This window comes from Xiphophorus maculatus, chromosome 1, assembly GCF_002775205.1.
Source record: "Xiphophorus maculatus strain JP 163 A chromosome 1, X_maculatus-5.0-male, whole genome shotgun sequence".
In the NCBI taxonomy this organism is placed as follows: Eukaryota; Metazoa; Chordata; class Actinopteri; order Cyprinodontiformes; family Poeciliidae; genus Xiphophorus; species Xiphophorus maculatus.
Window position 1 is genome coordinate 12,653,209 of NC_036443.1, and position 13,180 is coordinate 12,666,388.

At 40.8% G+C, this 13,180-nt stretch overlaps 1 protein-coding gene across 9 annotated transcripts in view; it reads right to left on the reverse strand.

Annotated features, from left to right (window-relative positions):
* Positions 1-2,619: 2,619 nt before the first annotated feature.
* The window catches only part of kif1b (kinesin family member 1B), a 57,874-nt gene continuing 47,313 nt past the window's right edge, over positions 2,620-13,180 (reverse strand). For all 9 annotated transcript variants that reach the window (XM_023340371.1, XM_023340393.1, XM_023340375.1 and 6 more), the window contains 18 exons: positions 13,088-13,178; positions 12,878-12,996; positions 12,319-12,374; positions 10,407-10,515; positions 10,238-10,304; positions 10,015-10,099; positions 9,560-9,665; positions 8,347-8,461; positions 8,139-8,272; positions 7,239-7,300; positions 7,008-7,153; positions 6,085-6,345; positions 5,935-6,006; positions 5,731-5,852; positions 4,844-4,996; positions 4,462-4,654; positions 3,522-3,640; positions 2,620-3,437 (listed from right to left, as the gene is read on the reverse strand). In XM_023340371.1, coding sequence (XP_023196139.1) covers positions 3,395-3,437; positions 3,522-3,640; positions 4,462-4,654; positions 4,844-4,996; positions 5,731-5,852; positions 5,935-6,006; positions 6,085-6,345; positions 7,008-7,153; positions 7,239-7,300; positions 8,139-8,272; positions 8,347-8,461; positions 9,560-9,665; positions 10,015-10,099; positions 10,238-10,304; positions 10,407-10,515; positions 12,319-12,374; positions 12,878-12,996; positions 13,088-13,178 — 2,053 coding nt within the window. In that variant the 3' untranslated portion in view covers positions 2,620-3,394. The remainder of the gene's footprint in view (positions 3,438-3,521; positions 3,641-4,461; positions 4,655-4,843; positions 4,997-5,730; positions 5,853-5,934; positions 6,007-6,084; positions 6,346-7,007; positions 7,154-7,238; positions 7,301-8,138; positions 8,273-8,346; positions 8,462-9,559; positions 9,666-10,014; positions 10,100-10,237; positions 10,305-10,406; positions 10,516-12,318; positions 12,375-12,877; positions 12,997-13,087; positions 13,179-13,180) is intronic.

The following is a 13,180-nucleotide window of genomic DNA, read 5'->3' on the forward strand; positions in this document are numbered from 1 at the left end:
AACGTGATGCAACAGATTACGTACGCCCACGTACAGCATCCACCAATCAGAGGGCGCCTAGATGACACAACGCACTACGGCCGAGAATTCTAATTGGTCCACAACGCTGACCAGAGATATCCCGCCTCCTATTGGCTGGTTCGGTTCTCATTCACGTTACACCCACATTGAAGCTTTAAGGCTTGGCTAAAGTGCGCCTGTTAAAAATACTAATAAAGAATCAAAACTTGCACATAACTTAAATAAAAAATGAAAGGCGTCCTCTCAGCTCACGTCTTAATTTGACTGAAACTAATTTAACCTTTAGCTTTATGCATAAATAAAAAAAAATCCCACATACTGAAGCAAAATATTAAGTGGGAATTCAGTAAACTATGTCATAAACTTTGTTAAAAATAAATAAATAAATAATGAATGTTATTTAAACTGTTCATTGAAGTAAAAACAAAAGACGAATGAAGACGTTTTCTTTATTTTGATGACGGCATTTGACAAAATAGTGTTTGTTGGCTCGTCTCATAATTGGTTCTTGTGTTAAGTTTATTTGAACTGCACAGCTAACAAACGTAACTTGACAAAGAGAAAAAAATCAAAGCAGGCATCACACATTCTGCTAATGCAGTTTGCATTTTTCGTTTTTTTATTGTTGTCTCATTCACTAAACAGTTCAGTGGTGCAAGATTACCATACACAGAGTTAGGATATCTGCATGACACATCTATGCTATACAGCGGATGGATTATAATTATTACAAATACAGTAAACATATTTACAGTTTAGTTCAAGCTCCGTACAACATAGATATTTACAAAATAAGTATGAAAATGAAACCAGTCTGACAAATAATGTACAGCAGTAAAATGTTCAGGTCTTGTCCTTTTATTCTTCTTAATGCACGAATCCCAAAGATACTGTCAGAGGGGGGCTGATGGAGATATCAGGACTAGTTTTGTTTGAAAGGCATCAACGGAAAAAAGAAAAAAAGTCACATTAAAGAGTTCTATCATAATTTTAGTCTATAGCTACGATGTGTTATATTCCCTGATATTAGATTAAATAAGCTAATAAAAATCACCTTTTATTAAGATTTCAGACACCTGGCCACCGTGCGTCGTTAGCAAATATCTCTTCAAAAGACGAAAGCAGACTTGTGAACCGCTTTCTGGTAAAGAGGAAGCACTAATGTAACTCGCCTCCATGAGAAAAAAAAAAGGTGCAGTGGGTCACATCTTAGGTCCCTTTTAAAGAAATGGTGGAAAACGACAAAAACCAAACACCCTAAATCCTACATTCAACTCTCTCTTTCTCTCTCTCTCAGTTCAGGCTGCCAAATCTTCATTTGGTTCACTATGAGCAGAACAACTAAACCACACAGACTTCACTTGATCAGTTAGTTGAACCTTTTATTAATATGTGCAAAGAGCTGCAAACTAATATGTACATTTTTTTTTAAATGATAAACACATAATCCATAATAATATACTTCTGAAAATTACCCACTGGGGTGAAAATGTTTGATCTGATGTTCTTCCATATGAAAAAGCAGCACTTTCCCCCCCCATCTCCTAATGAATGCATAGATGCACGGTTTATATCCTACGATGAGTTCTTTAAGCACTCCCTGACCAGCAGGTTTCCTGACCTGTGATCGGAGATTAAATTATCGCAGGCACCTCCGTTTCTGCTCTCGTGTCAGGTGAGACGGCGGGCGAACTGCTGGTTGGTAGGCCAGAGTTTAACTACGCCCTTCTGCGCAGAGACAGAGGCACCAAGCAAACATCCTCACCAACAACAACAACAAAAAAAACCCTTACTCCATGTCGTCCCTTTCATCTTTTCATCCAGTGTAGCTTTGATATGTGCTCTCGTTCTTGTTCCTGAAGCTCGGATACAATCCTGCATTACCTGACCTTGCTATAGATGCGAGTTAATGTGCAAAAACAAAAAGTGCAACACCAGTAAATGCTGGTTAAAAAAAAATAAGTAAATGCCCTTTTTTTTACATTTCAAATAACAACAAAAAAAAGACTTTGAGAAATGAAAATTATTTAAACAAGAAGGGGGGGGGAAAAAAGAGATGGATTGGAGAAGTTTCAATTCAGGAAGCTGAACGGAAAATGAAGAAGTGGTCATGTTTGTTGGTGCTGAAATGGACAAAACTTAATTTTAGAGGTTTTACCCAACGAGGGGAACGTTTCATCATCCTCCTCCTCCTCAGGCTGTGCCTGAGCAACTTCATCACCTCGCTTTGTCTCACAACCCAGCAACTTCTTCACTTCTAATCGCGTCTTTAGTTTCACACACATGTGACAGTGGAGTAACAAAGTTTGGGTTTATGTTAGCTGTAGAAGCAGAAAGAACAGCCTACCATGGGATTTGAGTATTGCAGTGTTTCAAGCAAAGAGCTGTTCTCTTTCTCTCTCTCTTATTTCTCTCCCGTACCTCCCCTCTCACATCCTTCTTACGGTGGAACACCAAACGGAAAAATAAGTACTCCTGCAGGAACTACCCGTACAAAAGTTGTATATTTTTGCTTCTTTTTATCCAGTAAGCAAGTTTAGTTTTTTTAATGTTTGCACAAATGCTCGGACTGACACTGGCACTACCTGGCAGTTGGTGTATGTACAGTGGCTGAGAGGAGGGATCCAAGCATCACGGATGATTCGGTGCTGAGCTCGACAGGATTTCGCTTGTAATTTTAAGTTTCGCTTCGCAATTTCCTACTAGCTAACAATAAAAAAAGGAAAGCAATACCAATAGTAAGTAATAGAGCATAACTAAGAGATTGCTTTGATATATTTGCAGATTTTTAACTTCTTTTTCTTTTTTTTGTAATTTGAGTTGTTTTCAAGAAGCAAACCTGGTGTTCTCCTGGGGACTGCTGCTGCACTTCTTATCCGAGCACGTTATCAAAAACCAAAAAGCAAAAAGTTAAATTAAACTTATTTTGGGAGACAAATAACACTGATAAGATTTTTTTTCTTTTTTTTTTTTTTTTTTTTACAGATGATTGGCAAACTGAAAATTAGATTTTTGGAGAGCCGTGCACACACAAGTAGACTACTACGACATGCTACAAGTCAGGAAGTTCAGGAATGACGACAAAGCGGAAAGAAATCAGACCCGTCGTAAAAATTTAAAACACAAAAGAGCCGAGGAGGGGAGGAGAAGAAGAAGAGCTCGGGGTGCCGGAGGGACGGGAGGGGATGGGCCGGGGAGAGGCAAAGTTCAACGGAGCTTAAACGTTTAGTCGCATGAAAAGTAGAGACTTAAGCCACAAGTCTACTTACAAGAGGAAACCTTTAAGACTCACAATGATTAATAAGTGTTAACACTTTGTTTGATCAAAGGCTGCTCAGAGAGAGCGAGAGCCGCGGGGGTTCCTCGGCTCCACTCAGTTCTTCGTCAGGCCGCTGCGCCTCCTCGCCAGCTTCGATCTGAGGGGACGACATGTTGCGGTGAGGCAAAGGTGCATTCATTCAAGAGGAACTGAAGACAGCATATGTAAAGTATAAAAGTACCTTATCGTTCCTGCCAGCAGAGGGTTAAAGGCGTACAGCCAGTCGTTCATATCTTTCTCATTGTTGGCCTGCAGAAGGATTCCTCGATGCTTTGTGCACACCGCAAACGTGTTGGGAGTCTGCAGACATCAAATATTCATCATGAGACACAGCTTTATCAGATTGACTGGAAAAGTTACTTTTCCGAAGTGGAGAGACTAAATAATTTGATTTAAGCCAATGATGTTCCAAAAGAAGAACTGATATGCACTGAATGACAGAAAAGTTGAGAGAGTACTCTCCCCTTTAGGCGTCACCAAAGAGCTCATAGTATAATTCTGGCTGGACATTTGATCTTATCAGAACTAGCGGATCTCCTTTGAGTTGGTTGGTTTCCTGGCAAAGATCCTGCTTAATTTCGATCAAGACCGTTCCAGAATTCTTTCTATCTCGGTTCTTCTCAGTCCATGTTGATGTGACGCTAAGCTCACCGCTGGCGACACGCGTGTCCCAGAACATTCCTGAGTTGTTCCTGAACATCACTTGTCTTACATCTGAGGGTCACAGTTCAGGTCAGATGGTTGATATTTGGACAGGGTTGAGTGTTATGACGAAATAACAATCTCAAAAGGCAAACTGTAGCAGCATTAAGCTTCAGGACGTTTTATGAACCAATCCTGCCAAAGAAAGAGGTCTAAAGTCCAAGCATCAGGTTTCTCTGCCACCCACAGAGGGACACTTATTCTGATACATTTAAAGAGGTCTTGATGGATGAAAACTCACACTAAAGTAAGGTTCTAGTTTATAAAAATGACTGAAGCTATATGTTGTATAATTAATCCACTCTGGAGAAAGAAGCAGCTCAAACAGATCGATGAAAGCCCAAGGTTAATATGACATTTACACTTTATTATGAGTGTATTTAAACTTCTGATTTAAAGAAGCCGAAACAGACGAGCACCTTAAGCATGGCCTGCTGGTCTTCGCTGTATTCCACCTGGGCTGTGGAGAGGTTGAGGACGCCTCGCTCCACCGGGTCCTTGTCGCTGTTGTAGATGAAGACGTACGGGCGGCGAACGACCACAAAGTGCTTCACCCACGTGTTGGAGCGCGGCTCCATGAAGCTGAGGAAACCTTTCTTAGACACCACAGACCTGAAATGAAGCAAATATATATATATATATTTTAAATGACCTTGCTACTTTGTTTTCCTAATTATCTGATCCTCTGACATCATCCAGGATGGACACATACATGTTTGCCTTGAAGCTGAAATAACTCCTTTACTACACAACTAATGCAGGTCAGACAATTCAGATGAGCCGCCATCATTTATTACTAACCCCGGCCTCATTTCCTCAATATCAGGCACCAAGTTTAAGAACTCGTTCTTTCCAGCCCGAGCAAGGTAGGACATCTCCAGAGTGGGAACCATTGGGAAGTTCTCATAGTCCGAGCAGGAGGGACTGGAGGCACGGGAGTTGTTCTCTGGGGTCCTTTAAGACAGAAAGCCAAGTTAATGTCAAAATTGTCCACCATATGATTTAAATATGCTCGTTTATGTTGTAAACTATGGCTTGCGACTTCCTTCATGCAGACAGATTGTTTTATAAGATTTTGTTGTATGACCGTCAAACTTGCTTTATTTTAGTAAATCTATTGTTGTATCGATTATTCTGACATTTAAATAGATAAAAAAAAATATTCTGCCCATTTTTAATGTAAACCTTTTTCATACATTATTAAAAAATACACTAAAAGATGGAAATAAACAAATAATTCAGTTCATTTTTTAAGTAAGAAGAATAAAGAAATGAAAATGCAATGAAACGGAATACATTGCATTCTGTTTCAAAGTTGTTGTTTTTTCATTTTGGTGTTTATTTTAACATAAAAATGTGATAAGTCCAGCTGTTTCTGATTCATTTAATAAGGCTAATGTGTTATTTTTTGGATTAACTGATTAATAATCAGATAGCAAAAGATGCTGATAAGAGATTTTCTTTAAACAGAATTTGAATCAGGTGAATCTAAAACTATGCTACTTGAAAGTTTTTGAGTATAATACAATAACAGAGAAAAGGCTTTCTTTTTGTATCTTAAATGCAAACTGTGTATAGTTTTTGTTTACATTTATTTCGTACATGTTCAAACTAGCTGAAAATAAAAAAATCAAAACAGCTAATATACACATCCTCCGTGGCTCCCAGTATCGGGAGAACATTATTACTTTTGGTCTAAGGAGCTGCAGCGGGAGTCAGCCAGGGAGGGGCACGTGGACGAGGGCGTGAGGGTGGCGCTGCTTAAGCTGGTCACCGATGGGTCTCGTCCGATAGGCGAGATGTCAGACAGCTGGAGAGAAAGGCAAAACGTATCGCATGCTTACCCGTTCAAACGTGACCGGAGTGAGGAAAACATCTGAATCGTTTCTCACCTTGCAGTCGCTGATGCTGTTCACCACCTGGCTGTATTCGCTGTTGAAGGTGTGCGTCAGCAGGCGCAGACACTGCAACACAACATCCGTCAGTTCCAGGAAGCTCAGAAATCACCGGCGTGTGTCTGGCCGTGTGGGATTTCTCCTCACCTTGGAGGCGAGCTCCTTCTCGCGGTCCACCAGGCTCTCAATGTCCGCCGAGTCGTAGCCGCTGCTCTCACTGGGCGTGATGGCGCTTTCGCAAGTGGCGCTGGAGATCTGCGAGGAGATGGAGGTGGAGGTGGACAGGGTCCCCGAGCTCATGCTGGGGGACAGAGACTCGCTCAGGGACTTGGCGATGGGAGTCGTTCCCACAGGAGGCGCCTCTACCAGCTTCTCCCTCAGCAGGAGGAGGTGACGGGTCTTCTCCACCTGAGGGGAGGTACAAGTCGCGTTTCTTTTATTTTTACATCATTAGGAGTTATTTGAACTGCATGTTTTCACAGCAGCAAAAGAACATTACAGAGAAAGGGAACTAAGCCTGTCGCCATAAGCAATTAATCGCATGATAAATTAAACTGAGCTTGGTAACTTCCATTGTGATGATTAATATTTTTTTTGAAGGGCAATTTTGTTTTACAGAGTTTTACTTCATCATTCATTTTATTTATGGCTTTGCTTGTATGTGGGTTGTTATTTCAGTTTTATGTTTTGTTTTTGGTCGTGATGTTTTATTTTAGATATTTAAAATGTCTTCTAGTTGCAGTTTTAAGTAGGGGTGCAGCGATAAATCGACCCTGATTTCCTTAATTTTGGGAGATCCGTGATCATTCGATACTTGCATGTGGAACCGATCAGATCCACCGACTTTATCTACTTTGGCAAAGGTCTAAAAATCAGCCACTGCCCTTTTTTGCTCTGCTATGACAGAGGTTTGACTGACAGACCCACGGTCATGTCTGCACGTTTGCTATATTTAGCAACATTTCAAAAAAAAAAAAAAATCACTATTCCTTTTAAAGATTGGTCATCAGCAACCATATGGGAAACTGCAATATTTTTTAATATGTGAAATTTTATTTCCAAATCTCCACCTCATGCAGCTGCTCGAGTTTCTCCAGCTCCCACTGGTGCTCCAGGATCAAACTGTCCCCTCTGGGCCTCCATCCGGCCAGGTTCTCCTCCCCTCGCACGTAGGCCACTGAAGTATCCAGAACCTTCCTCCTCCTCCGCTGCATTCCTGTGCAGGAGAACCCGGCTTGTCAACACAAAAGGCAAAAAACAACTATTCAGATTTTTCTTTAAATAATTTTCTCCTCGTTTACCAGGGCTTCCGGTGTCGGACATCTTGCACAGGCTGAGCTCATAGATGCCGGTGACGCGATTGCTGTAACAAAGGGGCACAAAATAAATACATTAAATGAAAAATTCTGCCAAAAGAGTATAAAGCATGGTAATAATTGGAGATTGATTTCAACTTGAACAGACCTGACATGATTGTATGGTCAAAAACCAAAAGAATACAATCTATTTATGGTCAGTGAACACACCATAAAAAAACGCAACCAGGGCTTTATTGACTACACTTATCAAAGTGGCAATTATTATTCCACAGACAAATCTTAATGTTAGCTAATCAAAGTACCAGAGAAGTACTTAAAATAATTAATACATAAGAAGAATTAAAGGAGTAAGAAGCTGTTTTTCTGCTGTTTGTTAAAACTACTTTTAAGCTTCAGACCGGCAGATAACAGAAATACTGAATGTTTTACAGCAATATTCTCCCTCAGTAATGGGAATGCTGGATGTACAAATATTTGTTGCCATCTGTAAATCTCTGAGAAGTGTCCTTATTCTCAGGGGAACACAAACACAGATATCACTGATTACAATTACTACAGCCGATCATTTCATTAATTCTATGAGGCACCAAAGACAATGTAAAACATCAATTCAAATATTTCTGTCAGAGTTTTCCACTGACAGTAAAATCATGTTTTACACTCCCAGTCAAAAAGCAAAATTGTAATCAGCAGGCTAAAGTTGTACACAAAACAGAACCTCAAAACTCAGATTGGCTTTTTTTATTGGAGTGCTATACATCTTTATTATTATTATTATTATTATTATTATTATTATTATTATTATTATTATTATTATTATTATTATTATTATTATTATTATCATTAATAGATGCACCAAAGTGCATCAACCTGCAGGCTTACCAGTCAGGAGTTTTGGAGTACCCACTCCCAAAGAGGTTCCTGAGAGAACGCGGCGGGGAGATCTTAGCGTCCCGGGAGTAGAACACCATGCAGATGTCTTTAGTGATGATGGCGGGCTGGATGCAGTGGTCCAGCTGAAAACAGAGTGTGAGTGAGCCAGCATCCGAGACGCAGCGAGATCGCCGTGAGACAGAGCGGAAAGACAAACCTCCAGATATGCAGACAGAGTCATGTAGATCTTCTCTCCATATGGAGTGACTCGGTTCAGAAGGAGGGAGTTGTGCAGCGAGCTGTCCCACACAGCTTCAAAACGATAGAACGTTCTGAAGGAAAAAAAAACAGAGGAAAGCAACAGGAGTTGAGCTTTCTCGCTTGAAAAAACACTGCTGTTGTGTTTCTCGTTGTGACATGGAAGGTTGGGATTTGGCTAAAGAACTGGTGTGTGGATGTGCACAGGTCTAGATGGCTGAAAACGAAACTTTCTCACACTTTCATCGTGACAGGATGAGAGGACAAACACAGAGAAGACACAAAGACAAGACAAGACACAAAGTAGGAGCTGGAACATACTGAGAATAAAGTTCAGCATGATGCAACTAAAAGTAAAGCTACCTTTTTGAATATACCGATATGTATTATTTTTACAAGCCAATTCCTTTTCGGTGAGGTTACATTTATCCTCGTCTACCAGCAGGGGGAGCATTTACCCACAGACAGTGACCTTACTGAATTTCAGGGTAATTAACAAAACAAAAAAATGAATCAAATTGAGGCCACAGTAGGTCAGCTCACGGCTTTTATTTATACTAAAGTCACAAACTTATAAATCTATAAAAGTAGTACTGATCAGGGTGCAATTGCATTTAGATCGCCTTTGTCCATCAACAGTCCATCAATCTCATTTTGAGCTGAGCTTTTTAGTAAATGAATGGTAATGGAAACAAAGACATATCTTATGCAACAAACAGGGAAGGGAACCAAAAAGGGTAGCAAAAATCTATTAAACTTATTTCTAAAAGTCTACAGGTTCTAAAAGAGAGACATAAAGGTCCTTCATTGAAGGCCTTATGCTCTCTGATGAATGGTACCTATCAATATCCTTATCAATAGAAAGCCTGAGGACAATCAAGAGTCCAGCAGCAGCAGGAGGAAAGAGTGCACAGAATAAAGAGAGAAGCACAAACAGTCAGGCAACAGAAACAATAAAGCACATCAACAACTGTAAATAAAAAAAAACAACAACAGAAAGCTCATGCAATGAATTCATTTTACCCTCAGAAACTATAAAGACAAGAACATTTTCACATATTTAAACACCAAAACATGAAAAGTCTACACAACAACAAACAGATGGATTTATTCCCTTGTCAGGTTTAGAGTTCATCAGAGCCAAAGTAACTCTCAGAGTCCAGTTCACGTACCTGTTAGTGTTGTGGGATGACTTGATATTCTTGGCAGAAATGATGTTCAGGGACAAGACGGCGTCGGCTGCGCTGTCGTCCACCTCGGCCTTGTTCCTGATACGACCTGATGGAGAATACAACGTCATGACGCGTCAATAAGGTCGCTGAGACTTCTTGAGCGATAAAAAAATGTTAAAAACACACACACTCTACAAGCATCTGGTCAGAGTCCAGAGGCTGAATGGGAAAAATGTGAAATGTAATTATTTGGTCCATCTGTGACAACTGCAGTGTATAAAAAGCTTAGAAAGAGAAGCTGCCTTAAGCAAAACAGAAGCCTCTCTCCCCTCCCAGAGGTATGTGTGGTATATTCGCAGTAAAGCCTCATCTAAAGGGTTTATCCTCACTTTTTTACCCTGTGTTACTGTGTAGTTTCCATTAGATCAAGTGAAGCTCACGGACAGATGGCTCACCTACAACCAGCTCACGAACATCCTTCCAGTGGAGCTCGCTGCCTTTCTCATGTATAAGAGTCACTGTGATCCTCCGCTGGATCCCCTGCAGAAAAGATGAAAGGAGATCAAGATTGCAGCTTAAAAGCCACGGCAACAGAAACAACTTATACGATAGTATTATCATAGATAGACAAGTCTTTATCTTCTGAATTTTGGGGAGTAGAAAATGTTCTACCCTTACCTGGTGCAAAAGGTAGGTGCCATGGCAGGGCAATCCGGCACTGTGATCCACTATAGCCGGGATGTACCTGTGTGTGGACAAAACCAGGTTAGACTTTATTGATAGGCTTCAATGCATTTTTAGAGGCTGGATTCATCCCCCTGGGAATGGTGCAAAGAGACACACTCACTCTCCGGTCGGCTCCAGTTCACTTATCTCGAACCAGATGAGCAGGTCATACTTGCTGACACACTGACCCAGGTTCGACTTGGTGATGGTGTTCAGCTTGGTGGCTGGAACTATCAGAAAACACACAAACACCCATCAGCTAAGTATTTTAAATTTGATGTCCCACTGAATTTCAGTGTTTAATACAAGACAACATAGTCATGTCGTATGGGCACATTGCTGAGTCTAGTGGATTATACAGGGCTTTGTAAAGGTAGAAAAGCTTCTTGGTTTTTGTCACATCCCAACCATAGACTTCAATGTGTTTTATTCGGACATTGTGATCAAAAACAACAAAGTGAAGACAAATTTTTACAAATGAAAATATGAAAACTATAAGGTGTATTTGATTTTTTTCCCCATTTAATTAGTAAATAAAGTCCCTTGCAATTTAATCCAGAAGATTATTAGAGAACATTAGTGAACAAACAACCTCTTGAAGACCAAGGCACACAGCCAACAGGTCAGGGACAAAGAAAACCGGTAAATCACCCTGAACCCAAATATCCCACAGTAAAACAGAGGTGGCAGCATCATGCTATGGGGACACTGTTCAGACTGCGTGTGATTCTTCAAGAAAACCTACATTCTATAGATCTATAGATCAAAGTGTATTGATGTGCAAGGTCGACCTAGTCAAAGTCCAGACCTATAATCCAATTGAGAGTCTGTGGCAAGAGATGAAAAGGGATCATCACAGACGCCATTTATCTAATCTGACTGAGCCTGAGATTCCTTACAAAGAAGAACGGGCAAAAACTTCTGTTTGTAGATGTGACTTTTCAGATTTTGAGTAGTAGCAGCTTTTTTTTTTTTTTTTGAAAACCCACATGTCATTGTTCTTCCTTTATTGAAGTGTTTCATTACAGCATCACAAATGTGAGAAATCTATGAGTGTGAATACTTTTGCAAGGGCCTGACTGAAATGTGAAGACAGTGTGAGGAGTTAAATCACAGATCACACCAACACTGACCGCTCCCTGCGGTCTGACACATCAGCAGGATTAAACCAGCTGATGAAACCAGCTATTCTCTCATTTGCACAATCGTTTCTGTTATATATAGCTTGACACTATTCAACTGCCATATCTAGTCTAATCAGCTGTCTTTTGCGATTAATTGTCGCTTCACAACTTGGGACGCAATTTAAATTTCTGCAAATATGGGACATCTACTGGAAGGTAGGAGCTCCAGTCAGTCTAAGCAGCAAGGGGAGGTTAGAGCTGAGCCGTCGGGACCCAAACGTGTCCGCAGCGATCACTGCAGTGCTCCGATGTGCACCTGCAAGCACGGAGCAGCACGAGAACAAAGCGCTAGTCTAATCACAAAACAGCATCTACGGGGGGGCATCTAATGCCTCGACCGCTACCGAGTCCTGTGTACCAACCGTGGTGCTTAGGCACAGTGAACACGGGGTCGTGGAGCACTGAGAGGAAGGGGAAGTGTGAGAGCTGGTCAGCCTCGTCCTCCAGGCTGGCCACAGCGGAGGAGGCTAGGGCGTTGGCGTGCTCGGATAACGTGTCCAGCACTGTGCCGTTAACATAGCCGCTCACGAGGTAGCGGATCAACTCGATCTTACGGGTGTGGTCTGGATGGGTGATGTGCGTTTGCGTGTGTGAACGGCAGAAAAGATGGGTGAGTACATGTGTGGAGAAAAAAAGAAGAGTGGGGGGAAAAAAAGGCAGGACAGAGTTGGGTAAGAGGATTATAGAGATTGTAGAAAAATGATTCAATAAGACAAAAAGAGATCCAAAGGAAGCGAGAAATGAAAAAACGACATGTGACATATGGTTACATAACAAAGTCAAAGTTACGGGGAAATGATGGTGACAGAACATTTCACTATATCGCGGTGTTGTGTGATGATTTGTTACCTGGTTTGGACAGAGGCATGGGGATGGGGTAGTATTTCCGTGACGGTGTTGGAGGACTGTTAAAGAGGAAGAAAGGACATATGTACTTTAGTGAAAAATGTGTCTACAATGAAGAACTTTTACCCTAACTGTTGAATATTTCCACATTTTGTTACATTTAAGTCAGACATTTTTATTTGTATTTAATATGACAGGCCATCAGAAAATAGTTCCCTGTATGAATAATTTATAAACCACATTTTGCTGCAAGCCCTGAGGTAAACCTTTGCTCCCTTCAAGTGATTTTTAAAGACACTTTATTTTAGGATATCAGAATAAGAAGAGGTTCTAGACTCAAATGTATGGCAAACTTTTCAGAATTTTATCAGTAAAATTATTTTAAAAATCATGTCTCCTTTTCCCTCAATTTGCACAATAGTTAATCACTATGTGTTGCTCTTCCATCTAAAATGCAAATAAATCAGAAGTTAGCTGTTCTTATGTGACAACATCAGGAAAAAGATAAAGATACTTTTGAAGGCACTGTATTCTACATTTCTATAGAAGGTATTTTTTAAACCTGATCAGGTCCTGGCCGTGGATGTGCAGCGGGTGCTGCTGATAGTGGCCGAACACCTCGAACACGATGGGCTTGCTCTTAATGTACTCAATAAAAGACTCTGTGACCTCCACTGAAACCTGCAAAGAAAAAAAGAAAAAGAAAAATGTAGTTTCTGGTCATAAGGAACAGTTTGGATTAAAGGAATGACGTCCACATGTCTGTACTCACATTCTGGACATGGTAGAAACCCAGCGGAGCTCCTTTGCCGGTGTTCTTCAGCGGCTCGGTGGAGAAAGCCTCATCGTGGCGATGGAGAAAACT